The sequence below is a fragment of the Dendrobium catenatum genome, unplaced genomic scaffold (genome assembly GCF_001605985.2).
Source record: "Dendrobium catenatum unplaced genomic scaffold, ASM160598v2 fragScaff_scaffold_74, whole genome shotgun sequence".
In the NCBI taxonomy this organism is placed as follows: Eukaryota; Viridiplantae; Streptophyta; class Magnoliopsida; order Asparagales; family Orchidaceae; genus Dendrobium; species Dendrobium catenatum.
The window spans coordinates 129,252-154,215 of NW_021318536.1; the positions used below are offsets into that span (position 1 = coordinate 129,252).

At 33.9% G+C, this 24,964-nt stretch overlaps 3 protein-coding genes across 3 annotated transcripts; all 3 read left to right on the plus strand.

Annotated features, from left to right (window-relative positions):
- Positions 1-9,569: 9,569 nt before the first annotated feature.
- On the plus strand, positions 9,570-11,081 carry LOC110109661 (pentatricopeptide repeat-containing protein At3g46790, chloroplastic). Its single transcript, XM_020840845.1, has one exon. It carries the CDS (start codon positions 9,570-9,572, stop codon positions 11,079-11,081), a length of 1,512 nt encoding a protein of 503 aa, XP_020696504.1.
- Positions 11,082-12,439: 1,358 nt separating this feature from the next.
- LOC110109662 (plastocyanin-like) lies at positions 12,440-13,270 on the plus strand. Its single transcript, XM_020840846.2, has one exon. The coding sequence runs from the start codon at positions 12,486-12,488 to the stop codon at positions 12,990-12,992; it is 507 nt and encodes a 168-aa protein (XP_020696505.1). The 5' UTR covers positions 12,440-12,485; the 3' UTR covers positions 12,993-13,270.
- An 858-nt stretch (positions 13,271-14,128) lies between these two features.
- Positions 14,129-15,007, plus strand: LOC110109663 (plastocyanin-like). Its single transcript, XM_020840847.2, has one exon. It carries the CDS (start codon positions 14,314-14,316, stop codon positions 14,818-14,820), a length of 507 nt encoding a protein of 168 aa, XP_020696506.1. The 5' UTR covers positions 14,129-14,313; the 3' UTR covers positions 14,821-15,007.
- The last annotated feature ends 9,957 nt before the right edge of the window (positions 15,008-24,964 follow it).

Consider the following 24,964-nt stretch of genomic DNA (forward strand, 5'->3'; position numbering starts at 1 on the left):
TCGGGAATATAATCCCAAATTTCTAATAAAATGCTCAACTTCAATTAAAGTTTCTTTTCAGTCCTAAAATATAAAGCCCAACACTTAGATTAAGTAGGGACACTTCCAGATGGTTCTGGAATCTCAAGGTGTCCCCTACCTTTCTTTCCCCGATTCTGTTAATAAATGTTCAATCTTAATCCATTCCCTTTTGATTTTCCAAAATACACTATTCATTTTTTTTTATATCACTCCTAAAAAATCTAACAAAATTTCCTTCTTATTTTAATCGACAGTTTTTATAGGGGACTCTATCTCCCTTCGATGTAATTAACTACGAGGGCTTGCGCTCGTAGGAGATTTAGAACCACACGCATCTGATTTCAAAATTAATTTTTATTTTTTTTTAAGTCTTCTTAGATTTCTTTGGGAAAAGTTAAAGAATGATCATCGTTATTATATTCGAAGAATTATCATTGAAAGGTGTCATCTCCCTTTGGGGAGATACATCCTTCTTTGATAAGGCTTTGGATATGAATCCGACAATCAAACTCCTTGAATATCATAACTGGATATTTAGTTAAAATTTACCTTGTCCCCTCGGGGCCGTGTGAAGTTCTCTTTAGAATCTAGCCATGATATTCAAGATGAATTTCATAATTCTAAGTCTGAACACTGTTATGGAATTTTATTTTCGTCCTTTGGGGTGATATACTTTTCCGAACGAGTTGATTCGACTTCTGGAATTAGAATTCAATCTCGATTTTAAAATTCCCAAAGAAAACTAATATTTTTCAAAACCCGTTTTTAAAATTCCACCAACAGTGAGCTAAGGGGAGAGGGAGAGCAAGGGAGAGAAAGAGAGGATTTATTGAGGGGGAGTTTGTGAGAAGTTTCACAAAGGTTGCTCCAAGTAAGGATCCATCGTCATCTTCTCTTGTGGTCATCCCTAAATCCTTAGGGGTTCGAGAGAGGTCTAATTTAACAACTAATCAAGGTTCTCTGCCTGCTATCAGAGGAAGAAAAAGGAGTTGAGGTTCTCTGCCTGCTTCAGGAGGAAGCAAAAGGAGTTGGGTTCTCTGCCTCACCGGGGCTGGTGAAAAGGAGGTATGTACATGCTTCTCTACTTTACTGTGGGAGCAAAAAGAGAGCCATTGAGTTTAGTGCAATACTTGGAGGGCGCCTCCGGGGAGTGGACAAAGGTCGAGTTGATCAAATCACTATAAATCTTTGTATTATTTATTATTGCTTTCACATTTTATTTTTGCACTTTGATTTCTTTATGGTGAACTTTGGTTTGAGTTTGTATTTTGATTAAAGAATTTTTTTAAATACCAATTCACCCCCCCCCTCCTCTTGATTAGCCTTGGGCTAGTTCATAAGGGCTTAACATCCCTATCGAACTATCAAGTGGTATCAGAGCAGGATTCATAAAATTGAGTTTTTGAAAACGTTTTGAATTTTGATCAATGGCTAACTTTGATAATCATAATACTATGGAAGGGTACACTATTACCCGACCACCTTTATTTGAGAATATTCCTTTAAATTTTTGGAAAACTCGCATGTCTATATTTTTATAATCGATTGACTATCACATGTGGATGCATGCTAAGGATGGGTTATACACCTCTTTATCATGAAATTAGTGGCATTAAAACTAAACTTCTTTACACTAAATGGACTTTTAATTAATGGGATTTAGGGCAACTTAATGTGAAATATTTTAACTATTTTTTCTGTGCTTTAAAATTTGAAGATTATATGCGTGTTTTAACTTGTGCAACTGGTAAAAAAATTTAGGATAGATTTTGTATTACTTATGAAGGAATAAATGAAGTTAAACAATTTAGATTGAATATTTTATTGCATGACTATGAACTTTTGTGTATGAAAACTACTGAATCAATTTTTGACATGTATACTAGGTTTACTCAGATTATCACCTCATTACATATCTTAGGAAGAGAGCTAACTAACTATGAAAGAGTGAATAGAATTTTGAGATGCTTGCCTTCTTCTTTTGATATTAAGATTACTGTAATTATTGAATCTAAGGATTTGAATACTTATTCTATTGATAACTTACTTGGGTCACTCATTTCTTACAAGCAAGGGGTGAACCAAAGGCAACTTGATGCAGGTGAGAAAAAGAAGGTGAAAACTGTGGCGCTGAAGGCCAGCAACACGGACACTAATTCTTTCAAGTCTGAAAGCGATTAAGTTGCCTTCATCACTAGGCAATTCAAAATCTTTTTAAGAAAGAATAACAAGTATCATCAGAAGTGGAAAAAAGGTATGGATAACAAAAACATTAAAAGTTCTTCTGATCTTGTTTGCTATGAAAGCAAGAAGCTTGGACATGTCAAAGTTAATTATCATACACTTAATGATCACTCAAGCAAGGAGAAGGGTAAGGAGAAACCTAAATACATGAAGGACAAGAAGCAGTACCAAAAGGTGTTATGGGCGGATTATGCATCTAACTCATCTGAACTGAAGCTGTAGAGGAGATAACAAACTTATGCTTGATGGTAGTGGGAGCAAGCTACTAAACATAGCCGAAAAAAAGAAGTTTGGGGATAGCATTTTGAAGAGATGAAATTAGTGCTACAGAGAGATCAATAACATCTGCATGTGAAAATAATAGAAGAGACATGTGAAATAGATTATTATTATTATTTTAAATAGTCATTGTAATTATATCATATTATATGTAATATGAATATTTCAACAAAAAATTTGATTTTATTTCAAAATGATCAATATGTAGAATCATATAAGTGATTATTGGAATTCAAACCAAAACATCAACTCAATCTATTAAATAGCTGTTGAATTGTGGGTTGGTAAGAGGTAATTTGGCAAACTGAAACTGAAAGTTCATTAGGGATGTTAGGCCCTATTAACTAGCCCAAGGCTAATTAAAAGAGAGAGGTGAATTGATATTTTTAAAAGTTTTTAAACCAAAGACAACAAACCAAAATCACCATAAAGAAATCAACGATGCGAAAATTAAATGTGGAAGTAATAAAGGAAAGAACACACCAGATTTATAGTGGTTCGGTCAAACCTTGACCTACGTCCACTCCTTGGAGGCACCCTCCAAGTATTGCACTACAAAAGTGTCTCTTCTTTAGCCCCCACAGCTAGGCGGAGAAGCCCTTACAAAATCACTTCCACCTTCCCTGGTGCGGCGGAGTCGCCGGGTCCTTTGAAACTAAAGAGATCTTCTTCTTTGGTGAACTTCCCTCAAGACAAGCCTTGAATTCGACGGGATTAAGGTGCAAGCCTGCCAGAGCAACCGTGTGGAGTCCCCCTCCACACTCCCTTGAGTCCCCCCTCACAGGATCTTCTCCCTCTCAGACTTCACTCATTCCTTACTCCCTTTTAAGCTCTCTCTTCAAGTTTCCCCAAAAAGATTGAAGCTATAATGGCTGCCAAAGACACTTACAAAGTGCCTTGCTAAAGCTTAAATAGAAGATCTCAAAATAAGCTCATTAATGCAGGTTGCCGACTTTACTGTCCAGGATGATACTAATATCATCCTGTACGATCAGTGTAAAATAAGCCCAATCATCCGGGATGATTTGAGACGTTCAGAAGAAATTTGTTCATATCGTCCTGGACGATAATATATCATCCTGGACGATCAGTACAAATTGTGGAATATCATCATGAACATCGCCCTAAAAAAGAGCTGTCCGATGTCCAATCGTCCAGCGTATCGGCCCAGACGATCCTGCGATCGTCCAGGATGATTTGATCGTCCAATCAAGTAAAAATTGTTTTCCTTAAATGCCAGATTAATTTAAGAAAAATTTTCCTGGATTGTCCTGGACGATATTTTATAGTCCTGGACGATCCCCTAGACGATGTTCAAAAATAAGTAATTCCTAAGTAGATATGGCGGCATATTCTTTCTATTTTGAGTCTATCATCCTAGCCGATACAAAATCATCTAGGATGATGTTTTTGCATAATGACGGCTGCTTTAATGAGGATGCCCTAATCAGGGTTTATGCTTTTGAACCGATCGTCCAGAATGATATAAATATCATCCCGGATGATGTTACCAAAAATAGTAAACTTTAGGGAATATTCAGAGAATCTTCCAAGTTACAAAGCATCAGGAGCCACACCATATACAAAAGACTCAAGAAAGGAAAAAGGGTACAAACTGACTCAGACCTAGTCTACCCAATCTTGAGTTGGTTCCAAATTGCAGTCTGATCGTGTGGGCCTGAAATGTCAGTAGATAAGGTAGTCGTAGAGAACATATCATCGAAATCATAATAAGAGTGTTTGCTATCATCAAAATCACCATCCATGAAAATAGATCCGCAATAGAAACATCTTAGTAGCTTGAGGAAAAGAAACAAAAATGATTCCAAGTTTTTTATTTTTGGAACGAGATATTTATAGAACTCCATGAATAAACCTTATTCCATGATATTTTCTTAAGATTCCTCATTCTTATTTATAATCAATCCCTTGAGAAGGTTTAATTATGTTAAAGGCTGCTACCCGCCCTCTCATTCAGCTAGAAGGGTAGTGCTCCTAGGTTTTTCAAGTTGTTAAATAGTTGAACAATAAAACTAGATGGTGAGTGCCTGATTGAATCGATCAAATCATGTAGGAATAAAATTCAAATCTTTTGATTTATTAGGATGCTAGTTTATGGCTATTTCTCTATTGCACCAATTACTGTTTTATTGATTTTTTTTCTTTTTTCATTAATATGCTTGTGATTTAACTTTAATTGTTACAAGTTGGAAGCTACCTCATTTTAAAAATTGGAGCAATAATGGAGAAAATAATTCTAAGATTGTAAGCAGTGCATTTTAATGGGAGTAACTTTTCTACCTTTTTTATGATAAATAGAAATATAATAGTTTATGGTGTGCTCCCACCAAGGTCATAATAGTCCTTTAACAAGCATTTTAAGTAGGTTTATAGTCATCTCAATATGGATAAATTATTACGTGCAGTCACCGGGCCATCCTGATGCAAATCAAGATGCATCATATCACCCAGTACACAACAGTACATATCGTCGGTACACAACAACATGATGATGTGGCACATCTTGATTTGCCTCCATATAACATTTGTTTACCGCATGTAATAATTTCTCCTTAATATGAGCAACATAAAGATGTGATAAGAAAAAGTCAGACAAATGTATGAATGATGAATATTATTCCATGACTCCCCTAAAGGTTCATGTATAATAGGAAGAAATCATGGAAGGAGAGCAATCAAACATGTTTACTTTACTAATGAAAAGTTTAATAAATGCATGATCAATCAACTGCTAGTAATATATTTATTGGACCTTCATGAATGTTATGCTTATAATCAAGGCTATTAAAATAGGACTGGACTGGCCAGTTCAACAGGTTGAATCACGAACCGGCCAGCCGACCGGTTAAGGTTCAAAATAAAACCTATTTTGCTGAAAACCAACACCGAACTGTTCAAATCGGTGGTTCTATCACCGAACCGATGAACCAATTCCGATTTCCTTTAACCTGTCCGTTCGCTAAAAAAAATTGATGGATGGGATGCATTATGTGCGTATAGTGGAGCGGCGGAGCCACAAAATTATACGAAGGCTTGTGTCGTGCGGCATTGCAAGGCAAAACAAAAAAAAATATCTCGCTCAGCTGGCATTCTCCGCCTCCGTCGTCTTCTTCTCCGCTTGCGGCGTCTCATCTAGTTTGAGAAGCAAAATCGCTTGTGGTGAGTATGCATTATCGACATTTGTGAGATTGCGGTGGCATTTGTATTCTTTTTCTTTGTGTATTGTTTAGATTTACTCAAAGTTTGAAATCACAAGGCAATAAATCTTTACACACGATCACTTATTTCTCCCATCGTTCTCCATTACTCATGCTATCTACTTTACACACAAGCAGAAACCAAAATTCCAGCCTCCCCTACTCTTATTCAGTTCGAATGGTTGCATCAAAAAAATTTGAATGATTGCAAATGTAGTGTACAATAAAGAATATAAATCTGTTCAAATTTTTAGTGCTTCTTTTGCACCGTGAAATGGAGTGTAGCATTTTGGCAGTAAGTGGAGTTTATCATTTTGGCATCTTGTATTTGTCTGATAAAAATTTATATGGGTAGAATGGCTATGTAACCCCTCCGGCAAAAACCCCATTAGAATATATTCCAAACCCAAAAATATGCTGTAATGAAGAAATGGTTGTTGAATCCTATGAAACTTTTTGGATTTAAGGATTTACATTTACTGAGGATTTAAAGATTTACTTATTTAAGGATCTAATGACAATTTATAGGTCACGAATCAAAAATATGCGGTAATGAAGAAATGGTTCCAAACGATTATTCCAGAACATAAATTTCTTTTTTCTTGATCATTTATTTTCACATCATGCTAATTCTATTCCATTTATTTTCACATCATGCAAATTTAGGTATTTGTTTAATCTTATTTCATTTAAAATCCTAACTCCATCACTAAAATGATAATTAATTTAGTTTTTTATGATCATTTATTTATGAAATCTAGCTACCACTACCAATGCGCAAGATACTGAAGCCAAGGGCACATGCATATTCAGATATTCCATTAAATAAGTGTGGCATATGTATATTCTATTTAAAGTTTCAAACATGCTTTCTTTATGGAGTTCTTCTATACTTTTTAAAGGTTGGATACTTTAGGCTATGGTGGAAGTTCAAGTGAGATAAAGTATGCATTGTGTGTCATTTCAGCTTTGCAAATTTTAAAATTGCATAGTTATCTACCTTGCATAGTTTTTAACTTTATAGTTTTCTACTTTGTAGTTTTCTACCTTGCATAGTTTTAATTTATGTTTATGTGATTTTATTTAGTAAATCAAATTAGAATGGAAGCACCTAGTAATCATACTTCATGTTCAACTTATACTGTGCATGAGAAAGTGGATATTTCTTGGAATCATTTTGCTGAAGTCAAAGGAGTTGATGAGAAGAAAAAATTTAAATGTTTATATTGTGGTATTTCATATAAGGGAGGAGGAATTAATAGAATGAAATAACATTTAGCAGGTGTAAAGGAGAATATAGCTTCTTGCAAGAAGGTTTCACATGATGTTAGATATAAAATGCAGGAAAACTTGAAGGAAATTTTAAGAAAAAATAACAAGCACATGAAGAGTTGGACAGTACATCATTTCCTATGGATGATCATAGTTGTTGATGTCATTGCTGCGATAGGTCCTGGATATAAGCTCCCTAGTTATCATAACATGAGAGTAAACCTACTTAGGGATTGCAAGGAAGAATGCTTGTTACTCATTGATAGTTATAGACACACTTGGAAGATTGATGGATTATACACTTATGGAAGATTGATGGACTGATAGTATGAGCAAAATTTTAATCAATTTTTTAATATATTATCCATGTGGTGTTTCTTTTTTAAAATCAGTTGATGCTTTAGACATCACAAAGGATGCTACCACATTGTGCTCTTTATTTACTGAAGTTGTTGAGTGGGTTGGACTAGAGAATGTTTTTCAAATAGTTACTAATAATGCTGCTAATTACAAGAAGATAGGTCAACTATTACATGAAAGCTTCAACAATATTTACTGGTCATCTTGTGCTACACATTATATTAATTTAATTTTGAAAGATATTGGAAGCATGCCTTTCATAGAGGAACTAGCAAAAAAAGCATCGAAGTTCACAATTTTTTTATTGTAATCATATATTCAAAGTTACATGGCTTAGGAGAACACCAGGTTGGAAGGAGATCGTACGTCCTGGAGCAACCCATTTTGCAACAACCTTCATAACTTTGAAAAAGTGTACATGAGCATCATCATGACCTATAAGCACTAATCAAAAGAAAATTCTTTATAGATTCAAAGATATCCAAAATCTCCAAGGGAAAAGAAGTAGCTTCAATTATTTTAGACTTGAGATTTTGGGATTATTGTTTTATTATTTCGAAGATATCAAGGCCTTTGATTAGATTGTTTATTATTGTTGACTTTAATGAAAAACCATATCTTGAATATTTATATGATGGCATGTACAGGGCAAGGTAGACAATTAAAGCTATGTTCAAAAATATAAAAAGAACGCATAAGCCTTTTACTACTATAATTAAAAGAAAATGGGAAACTCAATTAAGGCAAGGCATCCATTCAGCAATATATTTTCTCAATCCTTATTTCCATTATGATATAGAGAACTATTGTCAAAAATCAAAAATTCTACAAGGTTTAGTTGAATTAATTAGAAATAATGACATTTGCTCTAAGCCCACAGTTGCAATGAATGAAGTTAGATTATTCCATGGTGGCTTATAAAGCTTTGGAAAACCAATGGTGATGACAATGGTGAAGAAAATGCAACCTGGTAATTCTCTTTTTTATTTTCAATATATGTATATACTTATACAAATATGCTTATTCACTAAATCCTCAAACTTTATAATATGTAGACGAGTGATGGAAGATGTTTGGATCAAGTGCTCCAAACTTGCAGAAAGTAGCTATAAGAATTCTTATTCAAACATCATCTTCATCAATATACGAGAGAAATTGAAGTATTTTTGAATAGATCCACTCAAAGAGACGGAATTATTTGGAGCATCAACGACTCAACGATCTTGTATATATTCAGCATAATCTAAATTTAAAGAATAGGTATGATCTTACATTATATTAATACTTATGTATAAGTGCAATTTAAATAGTATGCATAATCTTAACATAAAGTTATTTATTCATTTTTTATGTTTCACCTTAAAAAAAAAGACATTATGATCCTCTCGACTACACTTGTAATGAAATGGTTAATTTTTTGATACTTGAAGATGAAATAACTCTAGAACTTGACTTACAGGATTTAGAAAATGAGATATACAAAGATGATGCAATGTCAGTTGTTGAAGAACATAATATATCATTTAATTAGTCATGACGTTGCAAGTTGATAATGAAATTTGAGTATATCATTTAAATGAAAGCAAAAATAATATCTTATTTTATATTTTTTATTTGTTAGTGATGCTGACTTAGAGAATGAATGAGATTTAGGCGACATAGTCAGGCTCGATCAATCGGATGCATTTGAGTTTGTACATTTTGGTGAAGCGAGACCTAGAGACTCAACTAGATTTGATTATGCTAAATTAGGAGATCTTTGAAACTATCGGATTGAGATAGTGAAACTTTGATTTTAATTATAAATATGCTTTATTTTTGTTATCGGTTGGTATAAAATACTTTTGCTTCTTTCTATGATTGGTTGTGTCTTCAAGTGAAAAATATTGTTATGTTTTTCTTTTTTACTTTATCTAATATTTACTTTTTATACTTTATATTATAATTATGTTCAATTTTGTTATATATTTATAAATAATTGTGTCATTATTAAAATATTTAAATATAATAATTATTTATTATATCATTCGGTTCATTGATCAATCTCTTCTTCTGATTCATTGACTAGTCCGATTTTTAAAGCCTTGCTTATAATAATTTTTTTTTTTCTCTAAAATATTCAATTTCAAACCTATCATTTATGTGAAACAATGACATGGATTAATAACTGCGGAAATGCGCGGACGGATATTCTTCTCCATCTGCGTTCAGATCCGCGATTCCTATGACTACGCTCGGCTCCTTCGGTCTTCTTCCGGTGTCCAAAGCCTCAAACCAATCCACGCACAAGTTTTAATTGCCGGACTCCATCAAAATCCCTACCTTGCAGCCAGCCTTGTCTCCCGGTATTCTGATGTCGGCTGTACCTACATTACCGACGCTCGCAAGGTGTTCGACAATTTGCGCCAGCGAGATGTTGTTCTATATAACGTCATCATCCGCGGCTATGCTGCCTCCAGCCTTCCGGCTGAAGCCACCGTAATCTACTCCCAAATGCTTTGCAGCGGCGCTGTTCAGCCCAATTTCTACACTTATCCCTTCGTTATTAAGGCCTGTGCGTCTGGTGGCCACCAGAAAACCGGCAGAGCAGTGCATGCTCACGCCATAAGAGCTGGGGCTGGTGAGGATCTCTTCATCAACAACTCACTTATTGCATTTTACGCCAAATGTGCACATGTAGGGACATCCAAGATTGTGTTCGACAAAATGCCTCATAGAGATCTTGTTAGCTGGAACTCGGTGATCTCTGGGCACGCCCAGAACGGATACCATTATGAAGCACTGTTACTTTTGCATCGAATGCTGCCTGAGAATTTGCCTGACTATGTCACCATGGTGTCTGTTCTTCCTGTTTGCATGGTGCTGGCGGCCATTGTGGAAGGCATGTGGATCCACAGTTATGCATTGAAGAGAGGCATTGGAGTGGACGCAGCTGTAGGCAGCGGGCTTATTGAAATGTACGCTAATTGTGGACGCTTAGGTGTTGCTCGGAAGGTGTTTGATGGTATTACGGAAAAGAATGTGGTCGTCTATAACTCAATGATGAGGGCTTATGGCATACATGGGCATGCTTCAGCAGCTCTGGAAATATTTTCTGAAATGCTGATCGGTGGAATTAAGCCAGATTCCATCTGCTTTGTCTCTATACTTTCTGCTTGTAGCCATGCGGGGTTGGTTGAACAGGGCTTTGAGATTTTCGACATGATGGATGCTGAATATGGAGTGGAGAAAGGCCAAGTTCATTTTGCTTGCATGGTAGATCTGCTGGGACGTGCGGGTAAGTTGGGCAGGGCATTGGAGTTCATCGAGAGAATGCCAATGGAGCCGGGAAGAGATGTTTTTGGTGCTTTGCTAGGAGCTTGCAAGGCTCACAAAAATGCCGAGCTTGGGGTGGAGGCAGCAAATAGATTGCTTGTTCTTGATCCAGGGAATGCAGGGCGTTATGCAGTGCTTGCAAAGATGTATGAGGATTTAGGAAGATGGGAAGATGTGGCAAGTGTGAGGAAGGTGATGAGGGATAGGGCAGTAAGGAAGCAACTTGGATGCAGCATGGTGGAAGTTGCTGCAAAGTTTCATACCTTTGGGGTAGAAGATGAGGCTCATCCAATGAGCTTTGCGATTTTTGACGCTCTGGAGAGATTGCAGACAATGGTGGATGAGGAGCAGAAGGTGGCTTTGTTGGCCTGATTGGTATGTTTGCAAGCAGGCCAAGCCAAGCAATGAGTGGAGAGCATTTTAACGAGGTTGCAATGTGAGTATTTTCACAGCTTGCCTATGGATGACTTGGAAAAGAGCTAGAGAAAGAAACCTTACATTTTTTGACACAGTCATCATTACTGTGCGCATTGACAAGTTTTCTCAAATACCCTTCGGTCAGTTTTGCTTTGTGCAACTCTGAGAAATAACTAACATGCTGCAAAAGATCTCCATGTAACAATCGATGGGATTATTAGCAGGGAGAAGGCCGAAATAAATGTTAATACTTCTGCAATTAGTGGTAAATACTTCTGCAATTAAAATATGGTAATTACAAGGATATAAAATGTAAGAGTAAGCAAGTTTACATTGAAAAATATATATATATATATATATATGTTTTGATTTATTTCCAGGCTGTGGCAGTTTTTGATAAAACTTAATATGAAGTCAAACAATTGAGAATCAGGGGTTTTTTATTATATGATTCTATAGGTAATTGATGTTTCTTCATCTATTTTTTAATCTTTATTACAAGAGTTTTTAGGCAATTGCAATCCTCTTAAAAAATTTAAAATAATATGGTATTTAGGCAATTGCTTCCAGCAGAATTAAACACATTGTGAAGAGGTGTTATTGTTAGGGAATGATGAACAAAATACAAAGAGAAATAGTAAATTGAATTAATCATTTTATTTATTATTTTGAATTCCAAAAATATCCTTACAACCAAAACTCGAAAACCCATGTAGTGGAATTGCCCCTTGAACCCGCGACCTGACCGATCAGCCCGCTCCTTGACTGGGGGCACTACCCCCTTGGACCCCCGAAATATCTGCAAAGCTTATAACGATCAAAGATATGAACAAATAGGGGTCGAGTCAAATTCAAGGTAACTCCAACATATATTTTGGTAGCTAAAAGATATTTTTAGCGACCAATTTGTTTTTGTCTCTATTTTTTTATTGCTATTGATTCATTTTCTTATAGTGAAAGGCCGAGCTAAATTCGAGGCAACACCAATAGTTACTCCAGACATTTATGTAAAAAAAGATAAAATTTACCGTATGAGAATATTTAGTAAATTAGGGAATTAGATTTGAATATTTGAAAAATATCAAGGATTAAACTGATCCATCAAAAAATATGAGGACATCTTTGGGTAATTTACTCTATTTTCATGCTTTGATCGCCCCAGATCACTATGACAATTATTTTAAGGGTAAATTGCATCAATCTTAGCCACATAAACCTCATCCAACCTAATCCAAATGCAATCCAGCTGATTGCTTGCTGTCCACAAAGTTAAGCCGTTCCCCTCACCAATCAATCATACATATACAACACAGCACCAATTACAGCCTTCTGCAGAAGTAGAAGATCTTCTCCATCCCAATGGCCAGCCTCTCTGCAGCACTTACCATCCCTTCCTTCACTGGCCTGAAACTTTCCCGCATGAGATCCTCCATGCCATCGCCAATCAGCCAGGCCAAGGCATCAGCAACAAAGACAGCTGTGCACACCAAAGCCTCTCTCAAAGAAGTGGGAGCAGCTGTGGTTGCAACAGCCATGACTGCTATGCTTGCGAGCAATGCTCTTGCTCAGGATGTGCTCCTCGGCGCCAGCGACGGTTCACTGGCCTTTGTCCCCAATGAGTTCAGTGTATCATCTGGGGACAAGATTGTATTCAAGAACAATGCAGGTTTCCCACACAATGTGGTGTTTGATGAGGATGAGATACCACAGGGTGTGGATGCTTCTGCCATCTCAATGAGTGAGGAGGATCTGCTCAATGCACCAGGGGAGACTTACTCGGTGACTTTGACTGAGAAGGGCTCCTACACTTTCTATTGTTCTCCACATCAAGGAGCTGGTATGGTGGGAAAAGTGACAGTGAAGTGATTGGATACTTGGCCTTCTTTCTGATAAAGTTCTGCAAATTCAAAGTTTTTCCATGAAGAGTCTTCTATATTATGTATTTTTAGTAGATATATGTGAAGAGTTTCTGCTTATGGCGAATTTTTTCTCCTTTGTTTTGTAATTCATTCAACTTGTGCAGGGGGGAAAAACAATAAGCATAGTGTTGCTCGCATCAGCTATAATCTGTATTCAGTTGGTTACATAAATGTAGAGCACAATTCAGTTTACTGTATCAAATAACCTTTCTACAACTTAATTTACAATTTGCTTTCCGACACCATCGTTCAATCTTATCTCCTTATCACGGAGAAAGCCTTTTTTACTTGAATTGGGGTGGAGGCAGAAAATAGATTGCTTGTTCTTGATCCAGAGAATGCAGGGCGTTATGCAGTGCTTGCAAAGATGTATGAGGATTTAGGAAGATGGGAAGATGTGGAAAGTGTGAGGAAGGTGATGAGGGATAGGGCAGTAAGGAAGCAACTTGGATGCAGCATGGTGGAAGTTGCTGCAAAGTTTCATATCTTTGGGGGGTAGAAGATGAGGCTCATCCAATGAGCTTTGAGATTTTTGATGCTCTGGAGAGATTGCAGACAATGGTGGATGAGGAGCAGAAGGTGGCTTTGTTGGCCTGATTGGTATGTTTGCAAGCAGGCCAAGACAAGCAAATTAGGGTATACCCCCTGCACACCCCCCCACTAAAAATTTTAAAATAATATGGTATTTAGGCAATTGCTTCAAACATAATTAAACACATATATGAAAAGCGTACAACGATCAAGGATATGATCAGAGTCAAATTCAAGGCAACTCCAACATACATTTTGGTAGCTAAAAGATAATTTTAGCGACCAATTTGTTTCTTTAATTTTTTTATCGCTATTGACTCATTTTCTTGTACTGAAGCGTCGAGTCAAATTCGAGGCAACACCAACAGTTACTTCAGATATTTATGTAAAAAAAGATAAAATTTACCGTATGAGAATATTTACTAAATTAGGGAATTAAATTTTAATATTTGAAAAATATCAAGAATTAAACTGATCCATCAAAAAATATGAGGACTTCTTTCGGTAGTTTACTATATTTTGATGCTTTGGTCGCCCCAGATCACTATGACAAGTATTTTAAGGGTAAATTGCATCAATCTCAGCCACATAAACCTCATCCAACCTAATCCAAATGCAATCCAGCTGATTGCTTGCTGTCCACAAAGTTAAGCCTCTCCCCTCACCAATCAATCATACATATACAACGCACCAACAATTACATCCTTCTGCAGAAGTAGAAGATCTGCTCCATCCCAATGGCCAGCCTCTCTGCAGCACTTACCATCCCTTCCTTCACTGGCCTGAAACTTTCCCGCATGAGATCCTCCAAGCCATCACCAATCCACCAGGCCAAGGCATCTGCAACAAAGAGAGATGTGCACACCAAAGCCTCTCTCAAGGAAGTGGGAGCAGCTGTGGTTGCAACAGCCATGACTGCTATGCTTGCGAGCAATGCTCTAGCTCAGGATGTGCTCCTCGGTGATGGCGACGGTTCGCTTGTCTTTGTCCCCAGTGTGTTCAGTGTGTCATCTGGGGACAAGATTGTATTCAAGAACAATGCAGGTTTCCCACACAATGTGGTGTTTGATGAGGATGATGTACCACAGGGTGTCGATGCTTCTGCCATCTCAATGAGTGAGGAGGATCTGCTCAATGCTCCAGGGGACACTTATTCTGTGACTTTGACTGAGAAGGGCTCCTACACTTTCTATTGTTCTCCACATCAAGGAGCTGGTATGGTGGGCAAAGTGACAGTGAAATGATTGGATATTTGGTCTTCTTTCTGATGAAGTTCTGCAAATTCAAAGTTTTTCGATGAAGAGTCTTCTATATTCTGTATTTTTAGTAGATATATGTGAAGAGTCTCTGCTTATGGTGAATTTTTTCTCCTTTGTTTTGTAATTCATTCAACCTGTGCAGGGGGAAAAAACAGTAAGCATAGTGTTGCTCCATCAGCTATAATCTGTATTCAGTTGGTTACATAAATGTAGAGCACAATTCATTGTACTGTATCAAATAACCTTTCTAAAACTTAATTTACAATTTGCTTTCCGACACCATCGTTCAATCTTATCTCCTTATCACGGAGAAAGCCTTTTTTACTATCAGAAGAAATAAGGAAAAACGTTGTACAAAAAAAAAAAAAAAAAAAAATTTCAGAGATGTTCTTTGAGAAATTAGAAGATATAAAAGCGTGAATAATGATATGAAAGAATACAGAGATCAATCAAATTCAAACATAGAAGAAGAGCTTTTTTTTACTTACACTCTAGATATCTGAATTTATAATTTTGCAAGAAACAATAGGCAAAAGGGTAATCTGAAAGACCAAGCTATTATTGAATAAGAGAACTTAGGAAGGAGAGTTTATAAAAAGTTTGATAGTTGTAGATAATTATTTTTCTTTCACATAGGAAGCAATTTTTGTTGTCTGATCTTATATGAAATACGCGTTTGATATCCATCTCAAATCGTTTAAAATTTTTTGAAATCTATTCCCTCTCTCTAGCAAAACCTTTTTAAGTTATATAGCTTATTTCAATAGACTTGTTTTGATTCAATTATATTTTGATTTTGGGACATATAAGTAGTTTTAAAATATGATTTCTTACAAATTGACTATCCTTAAATATCAAATAAATCAAATTTAATGGACATGAAAGCTCATAGGAGAGTTTTAAATATTAACCCAACTTGGTCTACTCAATTTGCCTAATATTTAAACAATATTAAGTCAAAAAGAGTCAAATTATATATTTAACAGGACAAACTTTTTAAAGTGATTTGACCTAAGTTTTTGACAAAAATAATCTAAACCCTTGATAGAGATACTAGATGAGGATGTTAGATAAGAAATTCTACTTCAACTCAACCCAGTATGATCCCTCCTAAGAGGTTAGTTGTTCCAAATGGCTTAATACATAATTTGAAAGGGAGGAATAGACCTAATCCTTTGGCCAAAGAATCAAATATTTGAAAGTGAATCTAGCTAGGAATATTAGGAACATAAATTTAAAGGTGGATCGACCCATTTGACCCACCTAAATTCACTAATATAGGTAAATGGGGCCATTTACCCAATTAGAGTTTAATATGGTTACCCTAATTATATACTATCCAAAATACGAAACCCTAAGGAATAAAAATTACATTTGATGACCAAATATGTTTAGTTGAATCTCCTATTTGTTTTAATAGTGGTTAAAATCACTAAATCCTATTTAACCATGGTTAAAAACCTTTGCTTAAATGGGATTAATACTATTGCACTTAGCCAATCACACCTTTTCATTTGGTAACCCTATGTATATATTGTTATCCTTCTTCCCTAGCATCTCCCTAGCCCTTAAATCCATTTGATTAGGATAGGTGGAAAAAATAAAGCATCATAGGCCATGAAACTCCATGGTCAAGTTTTACTGGATCAATAAACTACCTCGATCATCACTAGTGAGCTTAAATCACCTCTAACAAGATCAATGATTCTAGTTTTTAGTGACTCATTGATCTACCAATTCCATAGAGGTTTTTTCTTTTTTAATTCCACACTTAGGCAAAAGCGAGGGATCAGTTTTAACAAGTTCTATAACTCACATAGGTAGAATAATCCAACCCTAGCTCATTATAACAAGGTTTAGTTTATGAGGTGATCATAATCACATTTGAGTGAGCTTAGGGTGTGGAGAGAAAGCCTTAGGTCTGCTCTTGCTTTTGAAGTAGATATCCTCATCAAGAGGTTTTTATATGTAGAAAAATTCTCTAGCAGCACTCGGGTCAATTGACCTAGGTTGAACCCATTCCTTCTCTCCCCAACCTGCATGAGTGCATCCTCTTATTTTTAAACAAATTTAATGGCTCCAATCAAGGTGAATTAAGTACTTGTTTATTTTTTTTCTTGATTAATTGGTACATTTAGTGGAGTTAATTAGGATTTTTGCTAAGATTTAGGCCCCTGCTGAAAAAAAAAATTTGGATCCACCTATATTAACAGAAATTGTAGAACCATTTTTTCTTGGATTCTATACCACCAAACTTTGGCTTCTTCCCACTTACTCTGGTTTTATATGGCTCCGCTTCAATTTTTTTTCAACTTGCATCCCATCTCTACTGGATGGCTATCATATCATTCTCCACTTGTCTATCTCACTCCACAAACTCAGAAATTCTCGAAATGAAATATTACTAGTGGATATCTCAAAGTATTCCTTGATCCCACAAAAAGTGACACACCTTCTCTTCCAGAGTACTAACCAGCTGACGGGTGTAAGGCCAAGGATGTAAACTCTTCATCATAATACATTATAAACTTGCTTCCCTGAACTAGCTTTAGGAACTATTCTTACATTCTCTTCCCTACAAACAGTAGTACAAACCAATCTGTAAAAGTTTCTACAAATTCTTCCCAAGTAATCTCAATTTTCTTTTCCCTTAAAATTTCTCCCTCTGTTAACCTATCCCCTAGAAATCATCCTATTCATCCAAATAAACATCATTAACGGTACTTTTTTTCCTTTAGGATACTACATGCCATCAAATGATTTTTCCAACCTCATCAACCAATCTTATGCAACTTGAGGTTTTATCTTTCCTTAAAAATGATAAGGCTTCAATCTCAAAAATAGCTACAAGTGTTAATCTATTTCATCTCCCCTCACACCTAACATCTTACCTAGGCTTCTCCCATTAGTTGTGCTACCAACCCATCAAATTGCATCATCAAATTTGGTGTTAACACAGGGTCAATACTATAGGTTGTAGCAACTCTGAAACTATGTCCATCTGCTACTTTCAAGCCTTGGGTATTCATTTACAACAACACTTTTAAGTATTCAAAATAAATAGTGTTAAATAATAAATTCAATAACTTACAAATAATCATACAGAACTTAATATTAAACTACTTAACACCTTTCTCTTAATCTTGTAAATCATTATCTATGGCTTTGATAATAATCAAATTTCTCCCAACTGCTGCTTTAATACCATTATGTAACACACGAAGACCTAAGGGAGGAATCTAATCTAGAGAGCTCAAGGATTTCTCAACTCCCAATCACATTTTCTACTCGAAGAACCATCTAATTTTTCCAAAAAAAAAAAAAAAAATCAAAATAAAAATTTACATAACCTCCCCTACAAATTTTAATTATATCTAGAATCCCAAAATAATAGCTCATCATACAATGATTTCAATAAAATACCTAAATAATATATGAACTAATAAAATAATGTGTACCTTATAGACCCAAAACTTTTGCTCCCTATCAGAACAAACTTACTCAGCAAGGCCCTTCCCTTTTCTTGAAATATTTTAAACAATAATATAAGTAGAGGACTCAATAGGTCAACCTTTCTCCATAATTGAATTCAATTTACAACTTCAAATTTAAATGATTACGAACACAAATAATTTATATTTTTATTCTAACTTATAAGAGAATAAGGTTTATACTATATAAAGTGTGAAAAAAAAATATTTAAAAGTTATATGTTATCATGGATGCATAAATGCACATAATTTAATGCTTACTTATAACTCCACTTTTACTTATAACTCCACTTTTACTTATAACTCTATTCTAATAAGTTTTAAAGCAAAATCAAAATAGAGCCAATTTAGAAGTTATAATTGCTACAATTTAGGTGCCTAAGCTTATGTGTTGATGATAACAAACATTATTGGACATTATCTAGTTTTTCTTTTTTGTTATTATTGTGTATCTTTTTTTTGTGTATTAGCATTTCAGGTACAACATACACCAAGCATTGTCAAAGGATCAAGACTCAAGACTAGGTAAAATATGTTTGATTTATGTAAGAGTCTGTATTTATTATTTTTTTTGAGATAACGTAATATAAAAAAATGTATGTTAGCTTAGCAACCATGCACACACACAGGTGAGTGAAATTAAATATTTTAATTTTTTTTTTAAGATCATACTATATGATTTGGATTGTACTGTGCAATGCGTACAATCAAAAATTAATTGGAATGTTTAATTAAGGGAATTAAAATTTAAAATAATTATAATATACAATACAAATCATACAGCACAATCAATAATAATAAAAAATTCCAGCCAACATTGAAAATAGGAAATAAATTAAATTATGAAAATTATTATAATAATACAATATGAATAACATCATATTATATGATATTATTAAATTATTCTTTAATTTAATCTCAATGATTAAGAAATTGAGCCAAAATTAATTATAACTTTTAATCGTATTGTATGAAGTTACCACTCGTACTGTACAAATCGAGCAACAACTAAGAAGATGATTATTCATCTAGGATTCATCCTGGATGAATTGTTATTCGATTGAACTAATTGTATTGCATAAGATTGTATTGGACAATTAGTGAAAAGTTTTGAATTGATCGTGCATCTCAAAATATTCATAATACAATATGAAAAGAAATAATTGAACTCATCATTCTATATGATTTTTAGATCATTCTATACGAACATAGATGGGTTAATTTAAAATTAGGATTTTCATGGAGCTCATTATTTAAGCATCTTTTATTTTATTTGAGAAAGTCTTTGGCAAGCAAGGGTTTAAAGAGTGGGAGGAGAGAGAGAGAGAGAGAGAGAGAGAGAGAGAGAGAGAGAGAGAGGTGAAGTAGTGAGAGGGAGAATAGCCTGATGAGATCAGGGGAGTGTGAGAGAAGGTTTACACATGATTTCTCAGGCCAACATCCATCTTGTTCCTCCATAAGCCAAATCTTTACTTGAGGAAAACTCTAGGAATAATATCTTTGTGTCATAGGGCCTCTGACAACTCCATCACACTAGAGAATGTGAAAGGGATTCAGCTACTCAACTGCACCAAAGAATGTGAAAGTGATTCAACAACTCTGTCACACTAGGAAAAGGTGGAAGTGATTCTTGTAAGGGATTCTCTACCTTGTTGTGGAGGAAAAAAGGAGATAAGCTAAAGGGTTTTCTACAATATACGGAGAGGAGGACTCCGAGAAGTGGATGTAGGTCAAAGTTGACTGAACCACTATAAATTTTTTGTGTTCATTCTTATTTTTTTCAACACTTTATTTTTTACATTTTATTTCTTGCATGCTTGTTTTCTTATTAATTTGAGTTTAGAATTGAAATCTATGTGACACTAAAATATTTAGAGTGCTTTGAATTACATTTTTTGTTTAAATAAAAAAAGAAGTAAAAATTCGAAAATCAAAAGAAAAAAATATTTATTTTTTTAATAAAAAAATAAAAGAATTTATTATATTATTTGCTTCTACTTTAAAAAGTCTATTTTAAAATTTAAGTTGTGAATTTGATTTTAATTTTAAAACCCTAATAAATTAATCATGACATAATTTGGGAATAGAAATATTATCAAGGGTTATTCAATAACATGCCCACGATTATTTGATAATATCGTGTTTGATTTTCAGAAAATTTATTTGTCAACATTTTTATAATCTATTGACTTTAGAATGTAGCATATGATACAAAATGTCTATTCTGCTCCTTTTTGCATTATTAATGGTGTTAACCTAAAATATCATTTACTGAATGGAGTATAAAAGATAGGGATCTTGCACAACTAAATGATAAATACTTAAATTATTTTTTCTATTGTTTAAAATTTGAGGATTGCATGTGTATTTTTACTTGTACTACTGGTAAGGATATTTGGCATATAATATTCATTACTTCTGAAGGTATAAATGGGGTCAAACAATTCTAATTGAATTTGCTATTGTATGAGTATGAATTTTTTTACATAAAATCTAATGAGATTAGTTCTAACATGTACATTAGATTTACTAAGATTGTAACCACATTATATGCTTTAGGTAGAGAACTCTCAAATTATGTAAAGGTTAATAAGATATTGTGTTGTTTATCCAATTGTTTTAATGTTACAGTCACTGCTACTTTAGAATCTAAAGTCTTGAATTTATACTATATTAACAAATTATTGGGCTCTCTCAATACTTACAAGCAAAAAATGAGCTAAATATTATTTGATGCAAGTTAAAAAAAAAGGAGAAGACTGTGGCACTAATGGTTGATGACACCAATAGATATAAGTCTATACCCAATGAGAATGACGATATAGCTTTGATGATGTGGTAGTTTAAAAGCATCCAGAAGAAAAAATAGAAGCACCACCATGAGAGGAATAAAGGTAAATAAGATAAATTAAATAAAGTTTTCTTTGATGTTATTTGCTTTGAGTGCGAGAAGCTAGGACACTTAAGGTTTGATTGCCCCAACATCAAGAATCATCCTACTAAGAAAAAGGGTGAAGAAAATTTTAATTCCAAAAAGGGAAAGTAGAGAATGTAAAAGGCTCTCTAGGCTTACTCAGCCTCAGACTCATAAGAATAAGAGGCAAAAGAGGAGGTAATAAATCTTTATTTAATAACTAATGATTCAATTAGCTCTGATCAAGAAGAGGTGTGTGAGCTATCCTATGATAAGTTATTTACTATTTATGAGCAAATTCATGATTCATATTGGAAAAATAATAATATGCATTTTAAAAAAGGAACTTTCTGATTTGAAATGCGAGCTTGATATGTTAGTTAGAGAGTATGATAATCTAAAATCTCAAAATATTTTATTAGATAAGGAACATGCATCTCTATTAGATGAATTTAATGATTTAAATAAGAAGCATGTTGAGTTAATAAAATCACATAGTTCCATGAAGATGAGTATTTTGAGTTAGATAAATCATTCAAGGAACTAGAGACACTTGCAGTAGAATCAGATAATAATGAGCATGAATTATTAGTGGAATTATGTGTTGAAAAGAGTACAAATGAGCACTTAATAAAGATAACAAATGCTCTAATTGATATTACATACGGGCCTATAAATTTACTAAAGCCACAACCTAGAATACAACATATATTGTGCATTCCTAGGAAGGGATATTATCCCCCACATATGTTAGTGAACCCATTTTTAGGGGTTAGGTGTTACTCTTATGGTAGGCTTGGACAAATAGCATGTACTTGCACTTTACATAACAAAGCACTCCTAGTTTGGAGGCCCGAAGGTTCATCATAGCATACCATGCATAACATTTATAGATTAAAGAATAAGGCCAAACTCACTTTGGTTCTCAAATAATCTAACCTCTGATTGACTTTATAGGGATACTCTCACAAGAAATCAAGTGAGAGCATGTAGTACTTAGACATTAGCTACTCAAGACAAATGACTGAAGACTTAAAGCAATTAATCATGCTCGAGGCCAAGAGAGGATGCAATGTAACATTAGGTGATAACACCATTAGGAAAGTGATTGGCTCATATTTAATTGGTAAAACTAATGGTTTTGTTATTGAAAATATTATTTTACTAGAAGAATTGAAGCATAATTTACTTGTAATTAGTCAATTATATGATAAGGGCTTTAATGTGAAATTTCTTTAAAATAATTATCTAATCATTTTAAATGGAAATATTATTCTAAAAGGCAAGAGAATTAATATTATTAATATGCTTGATCTACCTTATATTGATATTTTTGATAATATGTATTGCTTGAAAATTATTATGGATGATTCGTAGATATGGCATAGGTGACTATACCATATTGGTATGAAAGCCCTTAGGAAGATTACCTAGTAGAATCTAATTAGAAGCATTCCTAAGTTAGATTCCACTACATCTATGTGATGCATGCTAATTAGAAGAACAAATTAAATCATTATTTTAATCTATTATAGATATCATTACGACTAGACCACTAGAGTTTATTTGGCCCTATTAGCACAACTACTCTAGGTGGTAAGAGCTTTAGATATATGATCATAGATGACTTCTCAAGAATCACTTGGGTTAGATTATTATCACACAAGAGTGAGTCATTTGATGAGTTTAAAATATTCTCTACTTAGATTCAGAGGAAGTTAGGATGTTTTATTTCTATAATTCATAATGGTCATGGTGGAGAGTTTGCAAATGAAAGATTTAAATTATTTTAAAAAGAATCTAGGATTGATCATAACTTTTTTTCCTCTAGAACCCTGTAGCAAAATGGTATAGCTGAAAGAAAGAATATGACACTAGTAGAGGCGGTTCGAGAAATATTATTAGAGTATAACATTCCAAGATATGTTTGGGTAGAAGTAGTGAATATTACTTGTTATTTATTGAATAGAGTAAACATTAGGTCTAAGGTAAATAAGATAACTTATAAACTTCTTAAGGGTAGGACATCAAATTTATCCTATCTGCATGTTTTTGTTGCAAAATTTTGTGTTAGTGAATGAAAAATCTCATTTAGGGAAGTATGTATCTAAGGCGGATGAATGAGCCTTCTTAGGCTATTCCTTAGTAGGTAAAGCATACAAGGTCTTCAATAAAAGTATCTTAGTTATAAAGGAATCCACCTATATTATATTTAATGAAACACATAGACTTGTTGAGCCTAGGATAAAGGATAATGAGGTAAAGATTACCAATAGAGAGAAGAACCTTTGGACCCTTTTCTTTGATAATGGAGATATTTCTCTAGTCACCCTTGAAAACTTATCTTATGAGATATGTTTGTAGTGGTTAGGACTAGGTAAGGACCTAAGAAAGAGTTTAGTCATACCACGTTCATTTCCATGATATAACCAACTGATATAGATCAAGACCCTAGTGCTGAATTATGGATATTAATCATGTATGAGGAGTTAAATAAATTTATTAGAAAATAATATATGGGAGCTAGTTAGTAGACCCATTAATTAGAGTATTATTGGTACTAAATGGGTATTTAAAAATAATTTGAATGACTATGGGCCAGTGATTATAAATAAGGCTAGATTAGTGGCTAATGGGTACAAGTAGATATAAGGGTTTAATTTTGAGGAGACTTTTACGTCTGTAACTAAATTAAAATCCATCAAAGTCCATCTAGCATTTGTATGTTTTAGAGGCTTCAAATTATATCAAAGGAATGTCAAGAGTGTATTTCTTAATTAGGTTATTAAAGTAGATGTCTATGTAGAACAAAACCAAGTTTTAAATTTTCTCACTTCCTAATGTTGTGAACCTAATTCAAATACTATGATTTTGATGATAAAAAACATTATTGTGTCTGACTGTTTTTTCCTATTTTTGTGATATTTTTTTTTTTATTTTTTTGTGTACTAACATTTCAAGAATTCACTCCACCGTTCACTCGCAATTCTGATCAGCTCAAGACTAGGTAAACTATGTTTATACTCAGTTTTTTATTTTATTATGTACTTTTTTCTTTCTTGAGTCATATCATGTATTTGAGTTGATATTATTATTGAGTAACCTTGCACACACATAGGAGGAGATAGAAAATTGTTTTTTTGAGAGAGTTTTTTAAGTATATCATACTATAAGATTTTGGCTTTTATAATGTACGACCATATTTCATAATATTCAATTATAATTCATATTATATGATTTATTGTGCTATGTCAAAATCTTAGCTGCCTAAGGTTAAGAAAGATATTCATTATGTACTGGTCGTATAGTATTATTAGGTTTGTACTGTATGCCCATATTAAAATCTTTCTTATTTAATCCTTTGATATCATGCAATCAAATTATGGAGAATTATTGTAATTGATCGTACTGTATGATATAATTCATACTATATGATTACCCATGTATAAAATTTGTCTTCCCAAAGATTATACCAAACAAAATCTATGATTTTTGCATTGATCATATTGTATGATGTACACCATCCTGGATAATTGATAGTGTACGAAGTTGGCCGTCCCAAGGATTAACCCAAACAAACAGAAGGAATTTATACAATTTGTATCATATGATGGTTCGATCGAACTATATGAAATGTTATAAAAGTTGAACAGTTCATCTAAATGATATTTCTGGATGACTCGAAATTGCATTGATCATACTGTACGATACATATATCATATTG